We start from the raw sequence: 20,373 nt of genomic DNA on the forward strand, positions 1-20,373 counted from the left end.
TTCCGCCAAATGCTAGATGAACTCCTGCAGAGCATTCATGGATGTGGTCCGGCTTCAGACTTGTAGCAGGAGGCAGGTCCAGCCTGTCCTGTCTCCCCAGACTAGTAAGGAACTTGCCACATGAGTGAACACCCATTACAAATCGTTGGAGAGAACGGCCACTTGACCTGTGGCAGCCAGGGGTCTGGGAGTTCCCACCACAAGGTCAAGGCTTGGAGAGTTAGGAGGCCCCAGGAGTTGCTAAGAAGGCTTGTTGTTCTCACAGAACTGCGGAGCCTGAGTTGCAGGGCTGATCTGCTAGTTGACCCTGTGCTGAGGGGAGGATGGTGACAGCGGATCTACTCAGGCTGGGCTTGTTCCGATATGTTTGCAAACACCTGGCCCACTCTCAGATGCGATTTTTTGGGGTTTTGGTTTATTACTTCCTTCATGTGTGCAGATGTCTTACCTCCCCAACTGGAGAAAACATTTCTTATGGGCAGGGACCCTCTAAACAAGTCTTTTGCAGTCAGAGCACATAGTTGTCCAGTTGGTGTGCAGCTCCGAATCCTGGCACTGCCCCGCCTCGTCAGACCTAGAACCAGCGGGCAAGTCAAGCTTGGACTGTGCACCTGCCGTGACGTCACCCCTTAGGGCAAAAAAAAAAAAAAAAAAAAGTTCGGTGGCCACTTCCTAAAACTTAACCACGAAGGCTACACCAAGGGGACATTTACAGCGAGCCGTAGGCAGGCAGGTGCTGACGTGCCTGGGGCCTGGACCCTCAGTCCTCGCTGGGAATCAGGGGCTGTCCCGCGGGTCTCCCTGCGCCGTCCTAAAGGGCACTGCAGCTCTCACGGGGCTAGGCTAAGGTCTCCCCCGGCACGTCCACGTGGGGCGGCGGTGCAGCCAGGCTACCGGCGCCGCAGGAACACAGAGAACATGAGGGAAGAGGTGACTTCTCCCTTTTCCTCTCTCTGGCAGCGATGGGCAGGGGTGGCTGGACCGGCTCTCCTGCCTCAGTCGGCCCTTGGAGGGGTTCCCAGCCGCTCGTCTCCTCCGAGCCGGCGTGGACACGGCCGGCCGGGCGCCCGCCAGCGGAAGGAGGCGCGCAGGAAGCGGAGGTGGGGTGTCCCGGCGCCCCCAGCCCGCCGCTCCGGTCCGCGGGCGCCGCGGGAGGATGGCGCGCGCTCCGGGCGTGCGTAGCCGCCCCCACTCCGCCGCGCCCCCCGCCCCGGGGGACCCCCGAGCCCGGGGGAAGCCCCGCGCGGGGCGCCCTGCGCCCGCCCCCGTCCCTCCGCCTCCCCGAGGCCCGGGGCTGCCTCCTCGGGCCGCGCCGGGGCCGCCCCGCACTGCGCATGAGCGGGAGCCCGGCGAGCCCGTGAGAGGAGCCGCCGCCGCCGCCGCCGTCCATTCGCTGCGGAGCCGGAGGAGGAGGGGAGAGGCCTGGAGGACACCAACATGGTGAGGCACTGCGGCCGCCCGCCCGCCCGCCCGCCCCGCCGGCTGGGGGCCGGCGCTGCCGCGCACCCCCGCCCGGCCGCCCTGCGCCCCGCGGCGCCCCCGGCGCCCCGAGCCTGGGCCCGCGGCCTCCGTCCCGCTCCCGGGCGGGGGCTCTCCTCCCCGCCTCTCCCTTCCTCCTTCGCCCCTTCCCGCCCAGGCGCCGCCGCTACGCGAGAGCCGAGGAGGCGGAGCGGAGCCGGGCCTAGTCGGGAGCCCTGGGGAGTTTGGGGCGCGGGGAGCGGCCCCGGTGCCCCTCTCCCGGTGCGGCCCGGGTGGGGGAGGCGTTGGGGCGGGGGGAGGGGAGGGGGCAACGGCCCTGCCCCTGCCCGGCCCCCTCGCCGGCTCCATTGTGTCTGGCCGGGAACGGGGGTCCGGGGTTCCGGGTGAGGCGCCCCCCCCGCCCCGGAGCCGGGGCTTCCCCCCTGCGCCCGGCCCGGAGGAGGCGAGACTTTCCCGGCGCTGCGCTCGCTGCTGCGCTCCCCGCTCCAACACCCCGCGAGTCTCCCGGGCAGTTTTGCCTGGGGCGGGGTATGAGCCCTTTTCCTTTCTCCATCACCTCTCGGTGCGTCCCCTGCTTTTGGAAGATGAGAGTTTTGGCTGGCCAGTTGGTGGAGGTTATATTTACCTCTCTCCTGAAAACATGGGAGGCTGCTGAGCTGGGGGGAGGGGGTACGGAAGTGCAACCTGTTCTCATTTCATAAAATTAGGGAAATCAGACTTGCTACCCTTTGAGCACTTATTTTATTTGCTTTGGGTGGGAGGAGTAATTGCTTTATTAGAGCAGCGAAGGACTATTTGTGATTTTTTAAAAACAGTTTATGAAGTTACTCTCCTCTTGTATTTTGTTTTGTGGGGGGGAGGAAAAAACCCAAAGTCCTCTAAAACTTGAAGACCCTTGTAGTGAAGTCCTTTGCTTCGGTGAATTATGGACTTAACTGTCGGACACTCTTTGTTTTTCAGAGCGATGTTTGGTGTTGTGCAGGCTGAGCATGAGTTGAATTCCATGCAGGTTACTGTATGAATAGCAGAAATGATAGAGTTGTCCTTTGGCTGCAGGGGAGCATAAAGGCCTCTTTGAGGAGGGCCTATGTGTGTGCCTGTGTTAAAGGCGTGCTCCACAGTGTCTTTGTTGTTTTTAGAGGATTGTTTTCCCTGCGTGATACTTACCTAGCCCCAGCTTCAACTTGGCAGTGTTTTGGGGTCATGTATGGGTATGTGGTTTAGTTTGCCGCATATTCAAGATTTCTGATCTCTGGGACAGTCTGAAAACTTAGACTTGTAAGAGAACTTTGCTGTCAAGCGAGGTGAATGTTTGGATTGATACCACAGTGTTCAGAGGTCCACCCGGGAGTCTAGTTTTCTTCCTTAAGCATTTAGACAGTCACAGGCATTGCTCAAAAAGTCTGCAGACTGTTGGCATTTTGTGAGCATTGGTAAGCTTGAGGTAATGAAATATAGTTCCCTGGTAAGCACCCAGCGAGAGCACCGAGGGCCTTGCTGCTCAGCCTCTGGGTCAGTGTGGCCCCCAGGACCCAGCCTCCCCATATGATCTTCATCACCTCGTCAAGAGTTCAGGATTCAGGGGAGTCACAGGACAGTTCAGCCTGGGCCGGAGCTTGTAGGCCTCTCTCCTTTGGTTAGTATTAGATTAGCCAGTGTTGGACCTTTGCCATAACTCATGTTGTTGTACCAGTGGTGACAAGTTATCATTAATTTAAAACTGTGTGGCAGAACTCAGTTGGTGTCATCACTCTTGTCTCGGTATGCTTTTGTTTACAAACTCACCCTGGGCCTTAAGAGAAGTTAGGCCATAAGCATGTTACAGTTGTTTCATTGTAAACTTAACAGTTGCTTCTGGATACAACTTTTGGGATGATGTCAGTATTTTGGTTTGCAGCTCATGCTATATCTGGAGTACACAGTTAATGTCAGTTCTAGGACAAACTTCAATGATGGGCTATATGAGGTATTTTGTAGGTGATTGAGTTAACCTATCTCAAACACAGGCCCGAAATGGCTCCTGAACTAGGCAGTGTTAATTTGCCAGTCTTTTAAAAAGTTTCCAAAACTTCTGAGTTGTTTTCTTATTTGTAAGGGGCCAGAATTGGGTTTGTTGATTGCTAAAGTGTCATCCAGCTTAAAATGTCCATGATTCTAATGACTTTTATGAAGTGTCTGAGAAGTGTGTGTAGACTGTGTAACCAACCAGTTTTGTTTTGTTTTGACTCGTAGCATCATTAGACTTTGTAGACCTGAGGGGGCCTCAGAGATCATCTCATTGACTCCTTCCCCCCTTTTCCAGAAGTTATTAGGGTCAAGGTCTTGAGATTCAAGTTTGCAAGATTGTTGCAGAACTGGACCAATTTTCTTCTCATCTCCCATTTTCCCTAGTGTTTGCGGTACATGTAAACCTTTGAACACGGGTGACGCCTGGAGGGCTTGGGAACTGCATGTGCAGTTAAGTTACTCAGAGGTGATCTCAAGTATCAGGAGTGACTATGCTAAATAATCAAAATTAACAGATGATTCATGCTGTTAATCACTATTTTCAATGCCGTTTTGAAAATGTCTGGACTTTGAAATGTAAGAGTGTATGTTCAACAAACTCTAGAATTCAGAATTCAGAAATTCAAACAAACGCAGGCCTGTTCAAGGTTGTCTTAGAAATTGTTGCATATTCTTTTGTGTATCCACAAGTTACTTATAGGAGGGGCTAATTCATCTCAGCATTTGGTAAGCATCCCTCTGTGCCAGACACTGTTCTAGGCACTGGGAAGATATTTAATACTGAATAGACGAAAGTCCCTGCTCTAGGAGGGTTACATTTGAGTAGGGAGAGACAAACAATAAACATGGTAGTTAATTTTCTTCCTTAGAATCTCAGAAAGTGTTAAGTGCTATGGGAAAAGAAAGTGTTGAGGAAGGGAATGCCGAATGCTGGGGCATAGTGGAAGTGGGGTTGCAAAAGTGGGGTCTGTACCGCTGTGGAGATGGATTTTGAATGCATTGGATGATGAGGGCAGCAGCCTGCAGAAGTGTGGTGGTGGAAGTTTCAGGACCTGTGAGAGCAGTGTAGCTGGAGCGCTCCTGTTCTCTGTGTGGTGGGGGTGGGGCATTGGAACTGCTGAGGTCTGAGTGGCAGAAAGTGGGGACAGGCAAAGGGAGGCATTGTATGGGTATTGGATTTTTACTTACAGGAGAAATGGGAAGCCATGAAAGGATTCTGAGTGGTGTGACAGACCTTGGATCGTTTGTCCCTATTACAATATTAGAGATAACTTAAAAAATGTTTTTTAATTTATTTGAAAGGCAGAGAAAGAGAAAGTAAACTCCCATCCACTGATTCACCCCTCAGATGTCCATAATGGCTGGGACTGGGCTGGGCCCTGACTAGTCAGGAGCCAGGAAGTCAGAGTCTCCCACAAGGGTGACATGAAACCAGTTACGGGAGACATCACTGCTTTCTCCAAGGGTCTGTGTTAGCAGGAAGCTGGAGTCTGGTCTGAGGTGGGGACTGAAGCTACTTGCTCTGATAGGGAGTGTGGCCATGTTAATGCTACAATGTTTTAAGATTTGTTTTAGGGACCAGCATAGCAGTGTAGAGGATTAAGATGCTGTCTGCAGTGCCGGCATTTCATATGGGCGCCGGTTTGAGTCCTGGATATTCCACATCCAGCTCCGTGCTAATGTGCCTGGGAAAGCAGCAGAGGATGGCCCAAGTGCTTGGGCCCCTGTAACCCACATGGGAGACCTGGAAGAAGCTCTTGGCTTCAGCCTGGCCCAGCCCCAGCCGTTGTGGCCATTTGGGGAGTGAACCAGCAGATGGAAAATCTCTTTCTCTCTCTCCTCTCTCTGTAACTCTGCCTTTCAAATAAATAAAATCTTTAAAACTTTTTTTATTTATTTGAAAGGCAGAGTTACAGAGAAAGGAAGAGACAGGGAGGGAGGGAGAGGAGGGAAGAGAGGAGAGAGAGATATTGATCATCTGTTTACTGGTTCACTCCCCAAATGGCCAAAATGGCCAGAGCTGGGCCAGGCCAAAGCCAGGAGCCTGGAACTCCATCCATTTCTCCCAGGTGGGTGGCAGGGGCCCATGTATTTGGACCCATATTCCACTGTTTTATCAGATGCATAAGTAGGGAGCTGGATTGGAAGCGGAGCAACCAGGACTGGAACCAGTGCTCATGGGATGCCATCACAGGTGGTGGCTTAACCCACTGCACCATGCCAACCCTTAGATAATTATTTTTTAAGACAATACTCAGAGTTTTCTTTACCATGTAGCTTCTAGGTACAGACTTCATTCTGTTTAAGATGACTGTCTAATGTTCAATAAAAACTAGTTGGCCACCAAGTTTATCTAGTCATGCTAAAGTTAATAAAGACAACACAAACCTTCTCAGATTGTTAAATATGTTCTGGTGGTTTTTTAGTGTAGTTTAATGACTGTAAGCATTAAACCAGGCCTTTGAGGAGGAGAAAGGAAGTTACTACTTATTGAGAATATACTTTGTACTTGTCAGACAATTCACAACCATTGTATTTAATCCCCGTTGTCACTTGTGAAATAGGCATTAGTACAGTCTCCTTTTAGCGCATCTGAAAATGGACCTTTAGTGGTTCTAAATAATTTGGCTAAGGTCTATGGCTAGTATGACAGAGCAGGGATTAGAAGCCTGGTCTCTGTTCCATGTTTATTCCTCCCTTTTTACAATCCCCCCTTCCTTTTTTTTTTTTTTTAAACTAAGTGAACACCCTTTCAGTATACGTATAATCTTTCATAAGTTTCACTCTGCTTCCTTGTCATATTGAATTTTTTTAATTAATTAATTTATTTATTTTGACAGGCAGAGTGGATAGTGAGAGAGAGACAGAGAGAAAGGTCTTCCTTTTTGCCGTTTATTCACCCTCCAGTGGCCGCTGCGGCCAGCGCATCTCGCTGATCCAAAGCCAGGAGCCAGGTGCTTCTCCTGGTCTCCCATGCGGGTGCAGGGCCCAAGCACTTGGGCCATCCTCCACTGCCTTCCCAGGCCATAGCAGAGAGCTGGCCTGGAAGAGGGGCAACCGGGATAGAATCCGGTGCCCCGACCGGGACTAGAACCCGGTGTGCCGGCGCCGCACACTGTTCATATGGCCCCTTGTCATATTGAATAGTGACCTAGTAGTTTCCATATCAAGTCAAATGATCTGATATAAATGTTAAGTAATTGAAAACTGAAAGTCTTGTGGGACATACAGTAAAAAAAAAATGGAAGTAAAATTAACTCTGTAGATGAGGTTTTATTTTTTTTTTTTTAAGTTTTAAAAGAGTAGAGCTCATTTGAGCTGAGTGGCTCTTTGGACATGGTTTCATAGATTGGTCCAGGCATAAGGAATATCAGGGAAACTGCCCCTTTTTAAATGTCTGTATGTGTTGTTTGGGTTGTCTAGTCTTAGCCATGACGTCTGATGAGGATGGTTCTGAGTAGAAGTCATCTGCTTTGTGAGTAGGAAGGTGCTCTAGAATAGGCAGTGGACTGTTAGGTTTACCTAGCTGCTTCAGGTGTATCCCCCACCTAAAAAAGCAAACAGAAGAGGGAAATGCCACTAACATTGTGGCATCTGTTGAGTTTGCTTTCTATGGTTCGTACCTGACCACTCAGAGTGATCAGGCTGCTTAACTGCATTGTAAACTTTTTAAAATAGAATTACTTTTAAATAGTTCTTTTTTAAAGAATTGTAATCAGTTATACTTTTGAATCCTCAACACTTAGCACAGAGACAAGTTGCTGAAATACATGGCTTGTTCCCTTGTTATACTCTGGTGTTTCCATTTTATAAATATTTAAAATGTGTATTATTTATAGGATTCTAATATTTTGCATTTTTAAAGATCATTTATTCTCTTTGTGAATCGCTTGGCTGTTGAATATTAGCTTTTTTTTAAAAAAAAAAAAGATTTCTTTTATTTATTTGAAAGAGTTACAGAGAGAGAGAGAGAGACAGAGAGGTCTTCCATCCACTGGTTCACTCCCCACAAAGGAGCCGATGAAAGCCAGGAGCCAGGAGCTTCTTCCCGGCCTCCCATGTGAGTTCAGAGGCCCAAGTCCTTGGGCCATCCTCCGCTGCCTTCCCAGGTACATCATGGAGATCATGGAGGCTAAAAGATCTACAGAGACTTAAATGAGATTTCAAAGTTCCACGGTTAACTTAAAACAACAGCTAACAGGGGCCGGCACTGTGGTGCAGCAGGTTAAAGCCCCAGCCTGCAGCGCCAGCATTCCATATGAGCACCTGTTTAAGTCCCAGCTGCTTTACTTCCAATCCAGCTCCCTGCTGATGTGCCTGGGAAGGCACCAGAGGATGGGCCAAGTCCTTGGGCCCATGCACCCACGTGGGAGACCCAGAAGCAGCTCCTGGCTCCTGGCTTTGGATCAGCTCAGCTCTGGCTGTTGCAGCCATCTGGGGGAATGAACTAGTGGTTGGAAGACCTCTCTTTCTCTCTGTCTCTCCCTTTCTCTGTACCTCTGCCTTTCAAATAAATAAATAAATATTTTTTTTAAACAAAGACTTACTTATTTTTGAAAGAAAATCATCTTCATCTGCTGGTTTACTTTCCAAGTGGCCACAATGGCCAGGGCTAGGCTAGTCGCAAGCCAGGGGCTTCTTCCGGTCTCCCACTTTTCCCAGGCCATTAGCACAGAGCTAGATGGGAAGTAGAGCAGCCAGGACATGAACCGGTAGTGTATGGGATGCTGCATCTCAGGCGGCAGCTTTACCAGCTATGCCCCAGTGCTGGCCCCAGTCATCTTTTGAACAGTCTAGTAATTCTGAAAGATGTTGAGGAGGAAAATTCCTGTTAATGCAACACTTTTAATGTTCCTATGAGGAAAATTCTAAAAAACCAGTTTGAATCATATAGGTATTCTTTCTGAAAAAAAGTTTTTTTTTAAAGATTTATTGGGGCTGGTGCTGTGGCACAGCTGGTTAAAGCCCCAGCCTGCAGCACCAGCATTCCATATGGGCGCCGGTTCTGATTCAGCTCTCTGCTATGGCCTGGGAAAGCAGTAGACGGTGGTCCAACTCCTTGGGCCCCTGCACCTGCGTGGGAGACCCGGAAGAAGCTCCTGGCTCCTGGCTTCGGATCAGCTCAGCTCTGGCCGTAGTGGTCATTTGGGGAGTGAACCAGTGGAATGGAAGACCCCTCTCTCTCTCTGGCTCTACCTCTCTCTGTAACTCTTTCAGATAAAGTAAAATAAAATAATTCTTAAAAAAAAGATGTATGTATTTATTTGAAAGGCAAAGTTACAAAGCCCGGGGAGAGGCAGAGAGATCTTTATCCATTGGTTCACTCTCCAAGTGACCACAACCAGCTGGAGCCAGGAGCAGCTTCCTGTTCTATGTGGGCACAGGGGCCCAAGTAGTTGAGCCATCTTTCACTGCTTTCCTAGGCCATTAGCAGGGACTTCAACCTGCGGGTTAACCCACTGCACCACAACACTGGCCCCTGGAAGTTTTTTTAATGGATTGCCATTATATGATATATATCATTGTGTACAGTAATTAAGTAGCATATTATTCCACATTTAACTCAATAAGTAGTATAGTGCATCTTAATGAAGTGTCAGTCTTTTAAAAAATTGTTTTTGAGAGATCCAGAGCTTCCATCCACTGGTTCACTCACTAAATGCCCACCACAGTTTTGGGTGGGGAGACGGGGGCCAAAGCTGGGACTTGGGAACTCAACCCAGGTCTCCCAGATGGGTCCCAGGAGCCCTACTTCAGCCATCACCACTGCCTCCCATGGGGCGGATACATTAGCTGGGAGCTGGAATGGGGAGCTAGGGCCAGGAACTGAACTCAGGTACTCTATTGGGATTGCTAGTCTGAAGGCGCCCCCTCCCAAGAAGAGTTAATTTATTCAAAATGCTGGACATTAAAAATGAATATCAAGAAGTACAGGCTTAACCCTAAATTGTTATTCAAAGCTGTAGATTATAATCTAAAAGAATACTATGAGAATTTTGTTTCCCTTATAATTTAGAATTTGCATGTCCTTGTATTTTCTGGCCAGAACCCTTCAGGCCATTTCATTAGGAAGGAAAACCCTAACTTTTAGTGTGCCCTGATTTTTCTACCTCTACATTTAAAGCTATAAGTTTTAGCCATCTTTTTTTTTTTTTTCTTAAAGATATTTATTTATTTGAAAGGCAGAGTTGGAGAGAAAGAGATCTTCCATCCACTGGTTCATTCCCCAAATGGCTGCAACTACCAGGGCTGGGCCAAGCTGAAGCCAGGAGCTTCATCCACATCTCCCACGTGGGTGCAGGGACCCAAGGACTTGGGCCATCTTCTACTGCTTTCCCAGGCTGTAGCAGAGAGCTGTATCGAAGTGGAGCAGCCATGCCCATATGGGATGCTGGCATCGGCATTGCAGGCAGCAGCTTTATCTGCTAGTCCACAGTGCCGGCTCCTAGCCATCCATCTGTTTTGAAAATAGAATGTGACAGGACTATAAACATTTTCTTCCTGTTACCTTACTTGTCTTAAACATAACCTATCGGAGCAGGCATCGTGGTGTAGTTGGCATCCCATATGGGCACCTGTTCATGTTGCGGCTGCTCCACTTCTGATCCAGTTCCCTGCTAATGGCCTGGGAAAGTGACAGAAGAAGGCCCAAGTGCTTGGGCCCCTACCACCCTCAAGAGAGACCTGAATAAAGCTCCTAGCTGCTGGCTTTGGCTTGGCCCAGCACCAGGGAGTGAACTAGTGAATAGAAGGTATCTTTCTCTCTGTGACTCTGACTTTTAAATAAATCAGTCCTCTCTCTTTTTTTTTTTTTTTTTTAAACCTATGCATTTAAAACCTATGCATTTCTCTTCTCCCACCTAAAAAGAACTCTGTAGAGATGGCCCATCCCTAAATTAGCCTTTTTGTTAGATTGTGTGTGAGTGTTTTGTGGGGAACTTTTAGATTGGAAGCAAATTGTTTACATTTGAAAGGAGAAAGGTCAGTTAACTGCTTACCTAACTTTTCCATAAAGATAGGTGGAGAAATGCATCCCCCCCATGCATGTGTGATAGAGGCTGCACTTTTGCCCTTTTTGTTTCCACTTTCACTTCAAAAGACACTACAGCATGAATGGAAAGACTGCATGCCTTGAAACCCAGCACCAGGCTTTGGTTCCTAGCTCTGCTACTTTTTGGATAAGTAGATAAATTGTGCTTGTTTTCCTCATTGGTGAATGGGATCAATGATACCGTCTTGTAGGATTGTTAATAATTAAATACCTAGCTCAGTGCTTGGTACCCAGTAGGAGCTGAAATAAGTGTGATCTGTTAGTAAATTTACATTTTCTCTGGAGTGTTCCTCATTCCTTTGTGGATTTGTGTGGGGTCCCTACTCTGTGTTAGTTACAGTTCTGAGAGTTTAACCGGAATTAATTCATGTAACCAGAATACCGTATTTCCAGATGAAGAAATTGAAACGGAGAGATTAAGTAATTTTCCCAAAGTTGCACAGCAATTAAGAGGCATCAACCTGATTAGAATCCTGCCAATCTGGTTTGAGTCTGCCTTTTTTTTTTTTTTTTTTTTTTTTTTTACAGGCAGAGTGTACAGTGAGAGAGAGAGAAAGGTCTTCCTTTTCCATTGGTTCACCCCTCAAATGGCCTTTTAAGAAGACCTGTTCCTACCTAGATTCTTAGCCTGGCTTTCCTGCAGTAAGACTTTGTCCCCTCAGTGAGTCTTGTCTGGATTAGGTAGTCTCGTTAGTTGGTTTTTCCTATCCTCTTGGCTTCAGACCCACAGTCTGTGGATGGGAAGGCCTTTTGTAGCTGAGTGGTTTTGTATATTGATAATACTGGTCAGTGTCTGCTGAGTACTGTTTATCATATAATGGGCTAGAACTAACTCTGCTGAGTTGTAAGTGAAGGAAGTCATGAGAATCTACATTACAGAGCTTACATTGAGAATTAGGGGTGATCATGAGAGTTTTTTGATTTTTTTAAAAGATTTATTTATTTTAAAGGCAGAGATACAGAGAGAGAGAAGGGGAGAGAGAGAGATCTTCCATCCGGTGTTTTACTCCTTAAATGGCTGCAACACCCAGAGCAGGTCAGGCCGAAGCTGAGACCCAGGAGCTTCTTCTGGGTCTCCTATGTGGGGGCAGGAGACCAAGGGCTTGGGCTATCTTCCAGTGCTTTCCTGGGTGCATTAGCAGAGAGTTGGATTGAAAGGAGAGCAGCTGAGACTTGAACTTGCTCTCATATGGGATGTTGGCAGAGCAGGCGGAGATTTAACCTTCTATGCCACAGTGCTGGCCTCTAGAGTATTTTGATTTTTATCTTTTTTTTTTTTTTGACAGAGTGGACAGTGAGAGAGAGAGACAGAGAGAAAGGTCTTCCTTTGCCGTTGGTTCACCCTCCAATGGCCGCCGCGGTAGGTGCGCTGCGGCTGGCGCACCGCGCTGATCCGATGGCAGGAGCCAGGTGCTTCTCCTGGTCTCCCATGGGGTGCAGGGCCCAAGTACTTGGGCCATCCTCCACTGCACTCCCTGGCCACAGCAGAGAGCTGGCCTGGAAGAGGGGCAACCGGGACAGGATCGGTGCCCCGACCGGGACTAGAACCCGGTGTGCCGGCGCCGCAAGGTGGAGGATTAGCCTAGTGAGCCGCGGCGCCGGCTCGAGTATTTTGATTTTTTAAAACATTGATTTTTGTGAGCTAGATTCATTAAATCCTGAAGTCACTAGAGTTGAGTTAGCAAATAAATCCCTTTAAAAATGTAAAGGCCTAAATAAGTATTTGTTTCTTTATGGAGTTTGGACTGAAACTTAAGGGTAAGAAGATGAAAATTCAGGATTATAGAATTAATGAAATGGACCTTAATGTTTTACTTTTAAGAATATCACTCATTAAAAAGATTTGTATTTGAAATTGTTAGTATTTAATTGCTGGAAAGTCATTTTCCATGGTTTGGTTTTTGGAGGGAGGTATGCAGCATAGGAAGACTTCTTTCTTCACTTGGTTACTGTTTCTTACAGCAGGGCTTTTCCAGCACCCCTCCCTCTGTTCACAGCGCCTAGAAGGTTCAGTCCCCATGCTGTGAAGGTTCCACAGTGAAGAGTTCTTGACTGACACTTGGTTACATTTTAAGTTCTGTGTTCCCTTCAGTGCTTTTTTTTTTTTTCCAGATAAATTATTCTTTAAATGTGATTCTTAAGTTTCTTGAGTGAAAAAAATGTAAACGTGTGATATCCTGATCGTTTTTATTTAGGAAAGCTAAGCAGATAAGTGCATTTTCAAGTGCAGGTTGTGGTAGTGTTTTTAACTTTGATAGTCTTCAATGCAATTATAACTAGTTTTCCTTCTATTACAAGGGCTGATGTCTCTCCATCTCCCTTTTTTGCTAGAATTAAAAATAATCAAAGTATATCTAATGTTTTATACATTTTCCATACGCAGCCACCTTTGCATTTCCTTGAAAATTGGATACTGTCTAGATTGTTTTAATGCTTGAATACTGAAGATTGTGTTGCCTAATCTTAAGTGACAAGTCCAATTTGTTCCCTTTAATACATATTAAAGTAAAGGGCATATACTACTTTTGAGTGCTGAATCATTGTAACTGTCACATGTTTTTGTTCTTGTTCAGATCCCCACTGGGTTTGTAGTAGAAATAGGGAAAATCCATCTGCTTTTTCTTCCACTTTAGTCTTCTGTCTACCTTCTCCTCCCTTATAAAATTAATCTAATTAGTCATCCCTTTTTCTCTTCCTTAAGTTGATAACATTGAAACCTGTGATACTATTCTCTCACAGTTAGAACTTCTAGCCCTGGTGTGCCCTCATGACCTCGGAAGAGGGCAGGTGCATGTATCCCTTGCCAGCTTCTCTCCTGCACAGCCAGCCCTTCGGACTGCAGAAGTGTCCTTATCCTTTCTGCTAGGGAAATGACTGTTAAAATTTATTCGAGGTGTAGAGAGCTGACAGAAACAGCAGGAGTGCAGGAAGTGGAGGGTACTTATCAGACTTTGCAAGGATGGAATTGCCCATAACCGCCTGGCCTGGCTGGAACCATACTATCAGTTTTTTGCATGGCATCACTCATTAGCCTTCAGGGTGTGGGAAATGAATAACTGCAACCCTTTTTCTTAACATACTTGTATGTTGATAACTGACCCATATACTGGAAATTTATATGTAAATCAGCAAAGATAGCTTACATTTACATGTATCATTGTACATGTGTATTTATGTGTATGTTATTTATTACATATACTTTTCATATAAGATTTATGGCATGTAATTAAATTATTTAATATGTTATTTGTATGAGTAAGACAGTTTTTAAGTTCTCTCCAGTTTTTCAATACTTAAATCATTAAGAGAGTGAACAGGTCTTTTTGGCTTGCAAAAGTGACTTTAGCTGTTTTTTCTTCCATTCTTCAACAAAAGTGATTAAAGCTGCAGGGAACAGAGTGCTGGATTTGGTGGTATATGCTAAAACCCCAAAATAAACCTGATTGTTTTGCTGCCTGTGTCTTTTAGGAGATTGGGAGAAAAGTTATTCCAAGGAGTTATATCAGCTTTCATTAAAGAGTAATTTCCAGGATGTGGCCTTGTAGTTGGTGTACTTGTAGGCTCATCTCCAAAACTGTGCAATGGTCACTGGTGGTCACAGCGACCTGTCTTCAGAGAAGGATGAAACACATCTGTTGAGTGTGCTGCTTCTCTCAAGGAAGAATTGCATATTGAGTTTTAGAGTAATTTTCAATCACATAAGTTGAAAGTTCTCTTAACATTCAGTTAAACAGAAAGTTAAATTAGGACAGTTATCTTTTTGGCATTTCATTTTATTGTGAGTGTGTTGTCTTTGAATTTCAAGGAGGGCATAGTTTTCAAGAGGGAAGACTCTTAGACATTAGGAGATGTGGCTTAGGATAGGATAGGACTTATCTGATATCCAGAGATGGTAGAGTTATTAATGAAGTAGCGGGGGATTAGTGAGTTGAGTATAATTTCTCAATTTTAATGAGATTTTAATCTATAATTCTAAATCATAACATTTACAGAGAGAGCAAAAATGTGGCTGCAGAGTAGACTCCAGTGCATAGATAGTTTTCATGCTGCAAAAGTTAGCATTGGTTTTCATATTTCATTTTGCATGATGTTATTTTCACTCTGTGTCAGGTGGAATATTTTATCTTTGGTCATCTCTGATGAACAATCTCAAAAAGCTTTGTAAATGTGTATAGTAAGCAGTGTGACTTATGGAGAGATTACTGAGGTTCAGATTTATGAAACATCTTTGTTCCTACCAAATTTCCACTGATAATAGCCTGGGTGATTTTAGAACAAATACCTTCCTTAACCTTCTCGGTCTGTTCCTGCTATCTAATCAAGAGTTGAAAGCTTGTGACCCCTGGGTTTAGGCCAGCCCAGGAGAGTTTGGGGTTTGCAGATGTATTGCTCAAGCCCTGGAATACTGTATCTGTTACTGTGTACACTACTCAAAGGCTTCCTCCCCCACTTTATTTACAACAGTAGCTCGGGGAGAATCCGAATGTTTTGCTGAGAGGGGGAAGAGTAAGTAACAGGGAGGCTGAGGTTGGATGGGAAGGCAGGGAGACGTGGTCCTGGATGTACTGGGAGACCGTGGAGGGAATACTTGCCTGTCTTATTTTGCTTTGGGTTTAAGTCCTGAGAAATGAATCCTTGTCAACATGGGTCAAATGAGAAGAGGTTATTACAGTACAAGGGTTGTTTGGAAACAGCAAAAATCTCTGCTAGGCTCATGCAAAGGGAAAGAGGTGATTCCTTGAGGAGAAAATCCTGAGAGCTTATGGCTCCAGTAGTTGGGTCACTCCCACCTACGTGGGAGTCCTGAACTGAGTTTCTGACTTGGCCCAGCCCAGCCCTCCTCACCATTGTTAGCATCTGGGGAGTAAACAGCAGATGGAAGTGAGCTCTGTCCCTGCCCCTGGTTCTCACATTAAAGACAAAATTATCTCAGTAGAAAGGTTAGGGTACTCTTTCTGATGTGAGTGAAAACGTGAGGAAAATTCATTGATAATTGCCTTGATTCCCGAGTACTGCAAAGAGAAATGTAAGATACTCATTCTATTGCTTTCTCCCATTTGGTAAAAATAGCAAGAAAACAAAGTGGGTGGTGTGGGGAGAATGGCAACCTATGGTGGGTATTATTAGGACTGTGACAAACACCTGTTAATCTGATTGTTGCCCAGGGTCATTTGACTGTCACCTTCTCCACTGCTCCTGTGCATCTTGCTGGGAGCTTTGTGCTTGGTCAGGGTTTTGCAAGTAGCTGCCTTTGCTTTATGGAGCCTTTATACTCTTAGGATCCATTTTTAGGAGATATACAGGTGATTAAACTTCCTTTTCCTCTGCCCTCATTTGTTTACCGAAACTATACCTAATTTTGTGTTTCATATTTTCAAGAACTTTTTCTTTCTTCTGATTAACAACATCAAAAATAAATCTTAAGGTAAAATGTTTGAATGTGCTTTATGGGTATTATAGTATTACTAAGAATGACTAGTCAGCCATATAGAAATACTTAGTCTTACATGATTTTACTTAGCGTTTCAGTTTATTTTCTGGTTTCAATAGAACAAGTTGAAATCATCGCAGAAGGATAAAGTTCGTCAGTTTATGATCTTCACACAATCTAGTGAAAAAACAGCAGTAAGTTGTCTGTCTCAAAATGACTGGAAGTTAGATGTTGCAACAGATAATTTTTTCCAAAATCCTGAACTTTATATACGAGAGAGTGTAAAAGGATCATTGGACAGAAAGAAGTTAGAGCAACTGTACAATAGATACAAAGGTGAGTGTTTGCTTGTAACTTTAAATGTTTTGAACCAGGTTTTCTGTTATGGACTTGTGACAGATCAGATGCTCCCTAGTTCATGAATTGGGGGATTTGGGAGAGGCGTCCAGTTGACTCCTTCAGTTTTCAGAATTATTTCAACACATCTGAGTGCAAGAGAACTTCTCCTCTTTTCACTAAAATTTCTTCTTGGCCGCTTTATTTTTCTCTCCCTTGTTTTTTTTTTTTCCTTCTCCAGTATCCAATTTGAGAATGAGAGGTGAGGAAAGGATTATTTCCTCCCTTTTTCTATAAAATTAAGCTGAACCAGATTTTAAGAAAACCCGCATAGTGACTTAAAAGTTATAAAATAGTACATGCTTTATAAAAAGTTAAAATAATAGGTGAATAAGAAGACATTAGTAGTTTCTCCATCTTTTCCTTATTTGTTCTCCTGAGGTAGACAGTAAAGCCTGGTTTGTGAATCCCTCCATGTCTTCTCTGTTTCTTCAGAAATATTTCTACAACATTTCTTTCGAAAGTTTTCCAAAACTGGGATTTTACTATGCATAATTCAGGCTCCAAAATCAAAGGATGTGGATATTTACTAGTGCTAGAGATACTGCCAGATTACTTTCAGAAAGGTGTTAGCAATCATATTTGACAGTAGAAGATCATGCCTCTGTCTCTTTGTATTTGTCACTTTAAAATTTTTGCTCATCTGATAAGTAAATATTGATTTTTTTTTTCTTGAAACAATAGTTGTTTATGTTGTTTGGATTAGGATTGAATTGGGTAGTTTATAGTTGTTCTGATACCCTTAAGAAGTGATTGCTCTAATAAAATGAACTTTCTCTTAAGAAAAAGAGAATTTTCTATATGTAATAATGTTAAATTAGAAATCCTATTTAAACAAATATAAATACGTTGCGTGATAATCTTTTGTCCCTTTAGAGGAATGCCTGAGTTTCTCAATGTGTATAACTATAGGACATTTTTCACATGAGTAAGTGGGACTTATAAACGAAGTGCCTGTCTGTATGTATACTTTCTTGTAGACTTCAAGAATGCTATTTAAGGGGCAAAGTGACTTTAAATGTCATATGGGCAATCTGTTACAGTAATACTGCATGTCTTTGGTATGTTGTAATTTTTGAAAATGGAACAAATAACATTACCTTTTCCAGTTTTAGGAATACAGACTAATAAAGTACGGGAGTACTTTAATTATGCATTGTTATTTTTAAAGATCCTCAAGATGAAAATAAAATTGGAATAGATGGAATACAGCAGTTCTGTGATGACCTGGCACTTGATCCAGCCAGCATTAGTGTGTTGATCATTGCATGGAAGTTCAGAGCAGCAACACAGTGCGAGTTCTCCAAACAGGAGTTCATGGACGGCATGACAGAATTAGGGTGAGTATGTAATTACCATAGGAAATTAGATACATTACCATGAGAATTACTGTGGAACTGAATTATGTCATTTGCATTTAAAATGTAATGACATTTCACAGGCCCACAAACATTGGTATAAATAGAAATGGGCTAACTTGCTAGTTCCCATGTTGTATAGATTTCAGGGTTTGTGAGATTATCTGTGTAAATGCTATAGCCTCTTCTATTTGCATTATACTTTTATTATTAGAGGTTTCTCAGGGAGAGTCAGTAGTACTAAAATAAAATTATGAAAGAAAATTTAACTTGGAAAAATGAAATGAGGAAGTCTATAAGCTCTTTCCTAATGTGAGGCTGTGAACTCCAAAGTTTTAAAATTCTAAAATTTAAAAACTGGCCTTAGAAGTTGCTGATTACTTTTTGTTCCACTTACGTCATGATGGCTGATTTAGCTGCGTGTCTTTGAATAATTAGATTGAAAAGGCATGGGTGGAGATTTTTTGCCTGTGACCTCTATTTTTTTTTAACGAGGCTGCAGTAGTATTGGGCTGTGGGTATGCAGCAGTCTGCCCTCTCTGTTCTTAGTGCACCAGTAATGAAAAATATGAAGAACATTTTCAAGAGGTGCACTTGCCTACCTAAGTGGAGAGACCATGCTTTCCATTAGTCTGGAAGAGGGACATGTGATAATCACCATGTAAGCAGTGTCTGATATGGTTGAAGCCAATGGTTATTCTGCTGAATACTATACGTTTTTATCTATTCGTTGGAGCTTAATTTTGTAAGTTTGCATGTTGATATTCAAGGAGTTCTGTAGTTAACAGTAATGTTCCATTTCTTTTAAAAATGGTGATTTTTTTTCTAGTGTAATCACTCCAGATTTCCTCCTATTCCAGCTTACCCCATACAAGAGTCTCCCTTTATCCACAATTTCACTTTTTTGTGACTTCAGTGTCTTGTGATAAACCATAGTCTGGAAATATTAAATGGAAAATTCCAGAAATAAAACAATTCAGAAGTTTTAAATTTGTAGCGTTCTGAGTATCATGGTGAAGTCTTGCAGTGTTCTGCTTGTCCTGCTGGGGATGGGAACCATCCTTTTGTCAGTGTACTCATACTGTATTTGCTGCCACCCATTGATCACTTAGCAGCTGTCTTGGTTTTCATATTGTCTGTCTTGGGCTCACAGTGTCTGTGATAAAGAAACCTTTGTTTACTTAAAAGTGGCCCCAAAGCATAAGAGTAGTGATGTTGACAGTTTGGATATGCCAAGGAGAAGCTATAAAGTGCTTCCTTTAAGTGAAGAAGTGAAAGTTCAACAAGATACTTTGAGAGCGATCCCACTCACCTTTTATTATAATGTATTGTTATAATTGCTTTATTTTATTCTTGTTAATCTCTTACTGTGCCTCACTTGTAAACTAAATTTTTTTTTTTTTTTTTTTTTTTGACAGGCAGAGTGGACAGAGAGAGAGAGACAGAGAGAAAGGTCTTCCTTTTTGCCGGTGGTTCACCCTCCAATGGCCGCCGCGGTAGGCGCGCTGTGGCCAGCGCACCACGCTGATCCGATGGCAGGAGCCAGGTGCTTCTCCTGGTCTCCCATGGGGTGCAGGGCCCAAGCACTTGGGCCATCCTCCACTGCACTCCCTGGCCACAGCAGAGAGCTGGCCTGGAAGAGGGGCTACCGGTACAGAATCCGGTGCCCCGACCGGGACTAGAACCCGGTGTGCCGGCACCGCAAGGCGGAGGATTAGCCTAGTGAGCCGCGGCGCCGGCCGTAAACTAAATTTTTAACATAGGTACATGTAGGTATGTATAGGAGAAAACATAGTATATACAGGGTGTGGTATCCACTGTGTGTCCTACAGTGTATCCTTTGTTGATAAGGGGATGACTGTACCTGTTTATATTTATGTAAAGTCAAAAAAATTCCTGATTAATTGATTTTTAGAAGTTATTCAAGGAAATCAATGTAATCTCTTTAAGCAATAAATAAATAATTTATAGGACGAAATTTAACATTTTACAAACTTCATTTTATAATGTAGATGTGACAGCATAGAAAAACTAAAGGCCCAGATACCCAAGATGGAACAAGAATTGAAAGAACCAGGACGATTTAAGGACTTTTACCAGTTTACATTTAATTTTGCAAAGAATCCAGGACAAAAAGGATTAGGTAAGAATATTTTAAAATTATATTTGACTTTCAAATATATTTAAGTGCTTTGACAACATCACTTTTGTAATAGAAAATTTATGTGTTTTAGCATAAAGTCATCATGAAAATACCAGTTATCCAAAAAGAACCCAATGAGAAATAGAACTTTTAATCAAAAAATACCATGCACATTGAATAATAAGGTTTCTCTGGCTAGTGTATTTGAATCACTTACTGATTTTATGATAGGTGTAGTATAGAAAATAAATAGTTGTACCCTACTTCTCCAAAGGAGAACGGTCTAATCCTTGCCCAGCTCCACACAGGGGAAATGACAGCATTGCTTTTGTGTAAATTATGTAATGCAGATTTTAAAAACTTCATCTCAGTATACTTTTTAAAATTATCAGCCACAATGGCCCCCTTTTGTGACGCTTGACTTGAGATGTGTGAATGCTTTTGGTCCCCTGGAGAGTGGCCTGAGGTGTGGGGCAGCCAGGTCTTACCTGCACACTGACTTTGAGAC

At 44.0% G+C, this 20,373-nt stretch overlaps 1 protein-coding gene across 1 annotated transcript in view; it reads left to right on the top strand.

Annotated features, from left to right (window-relative positions):
- The first annotated feature begins 1,352 nt into the window (after positions 1-1,352).
- Positions 1,353-20,373, top strand: part of DCUN1D1 (defective in cullin neddylation 1 domain containing 1) — a 39,587-nt gene continuing 20,566 nt past the window's right edge. Inside the window, exons 1-4 of the mRNA XM_062211331.1 lie at positions 1,353-1,440; positions 16,088-16,304; positions 17,536-17,704; positions 19,735-19,865. Of these exons, the coding sequence (XP_062067315.1) occupies positions 1,438-1,440; positions 16,088-16,304; positions 17,536-17,704; positions 19,735-19,865 (520 nt within the window). The 5' untranslated portion in view covers positions 1,353-1,437. The remainder of the gene's footprint in view (positions 1,441-16,087; positions 16,305-17,535; positions 17,705-19,734; positions 19,866-20,373) is intronic.

Source organism: Lepus europaeus, chromosome 2, assembly GCF_033115175.1.
Source record: "Lepus europaeus isolate LE1 chromosome 2, mLepTim1.pri, whole genome shotgun sequence".
Classification (NCBI taxonomy): Eukaryota; Metazoa; Chordata; class Mammalia; order Lagomorpha; family Leporidae; genus Lepus; species Lepus europaeus.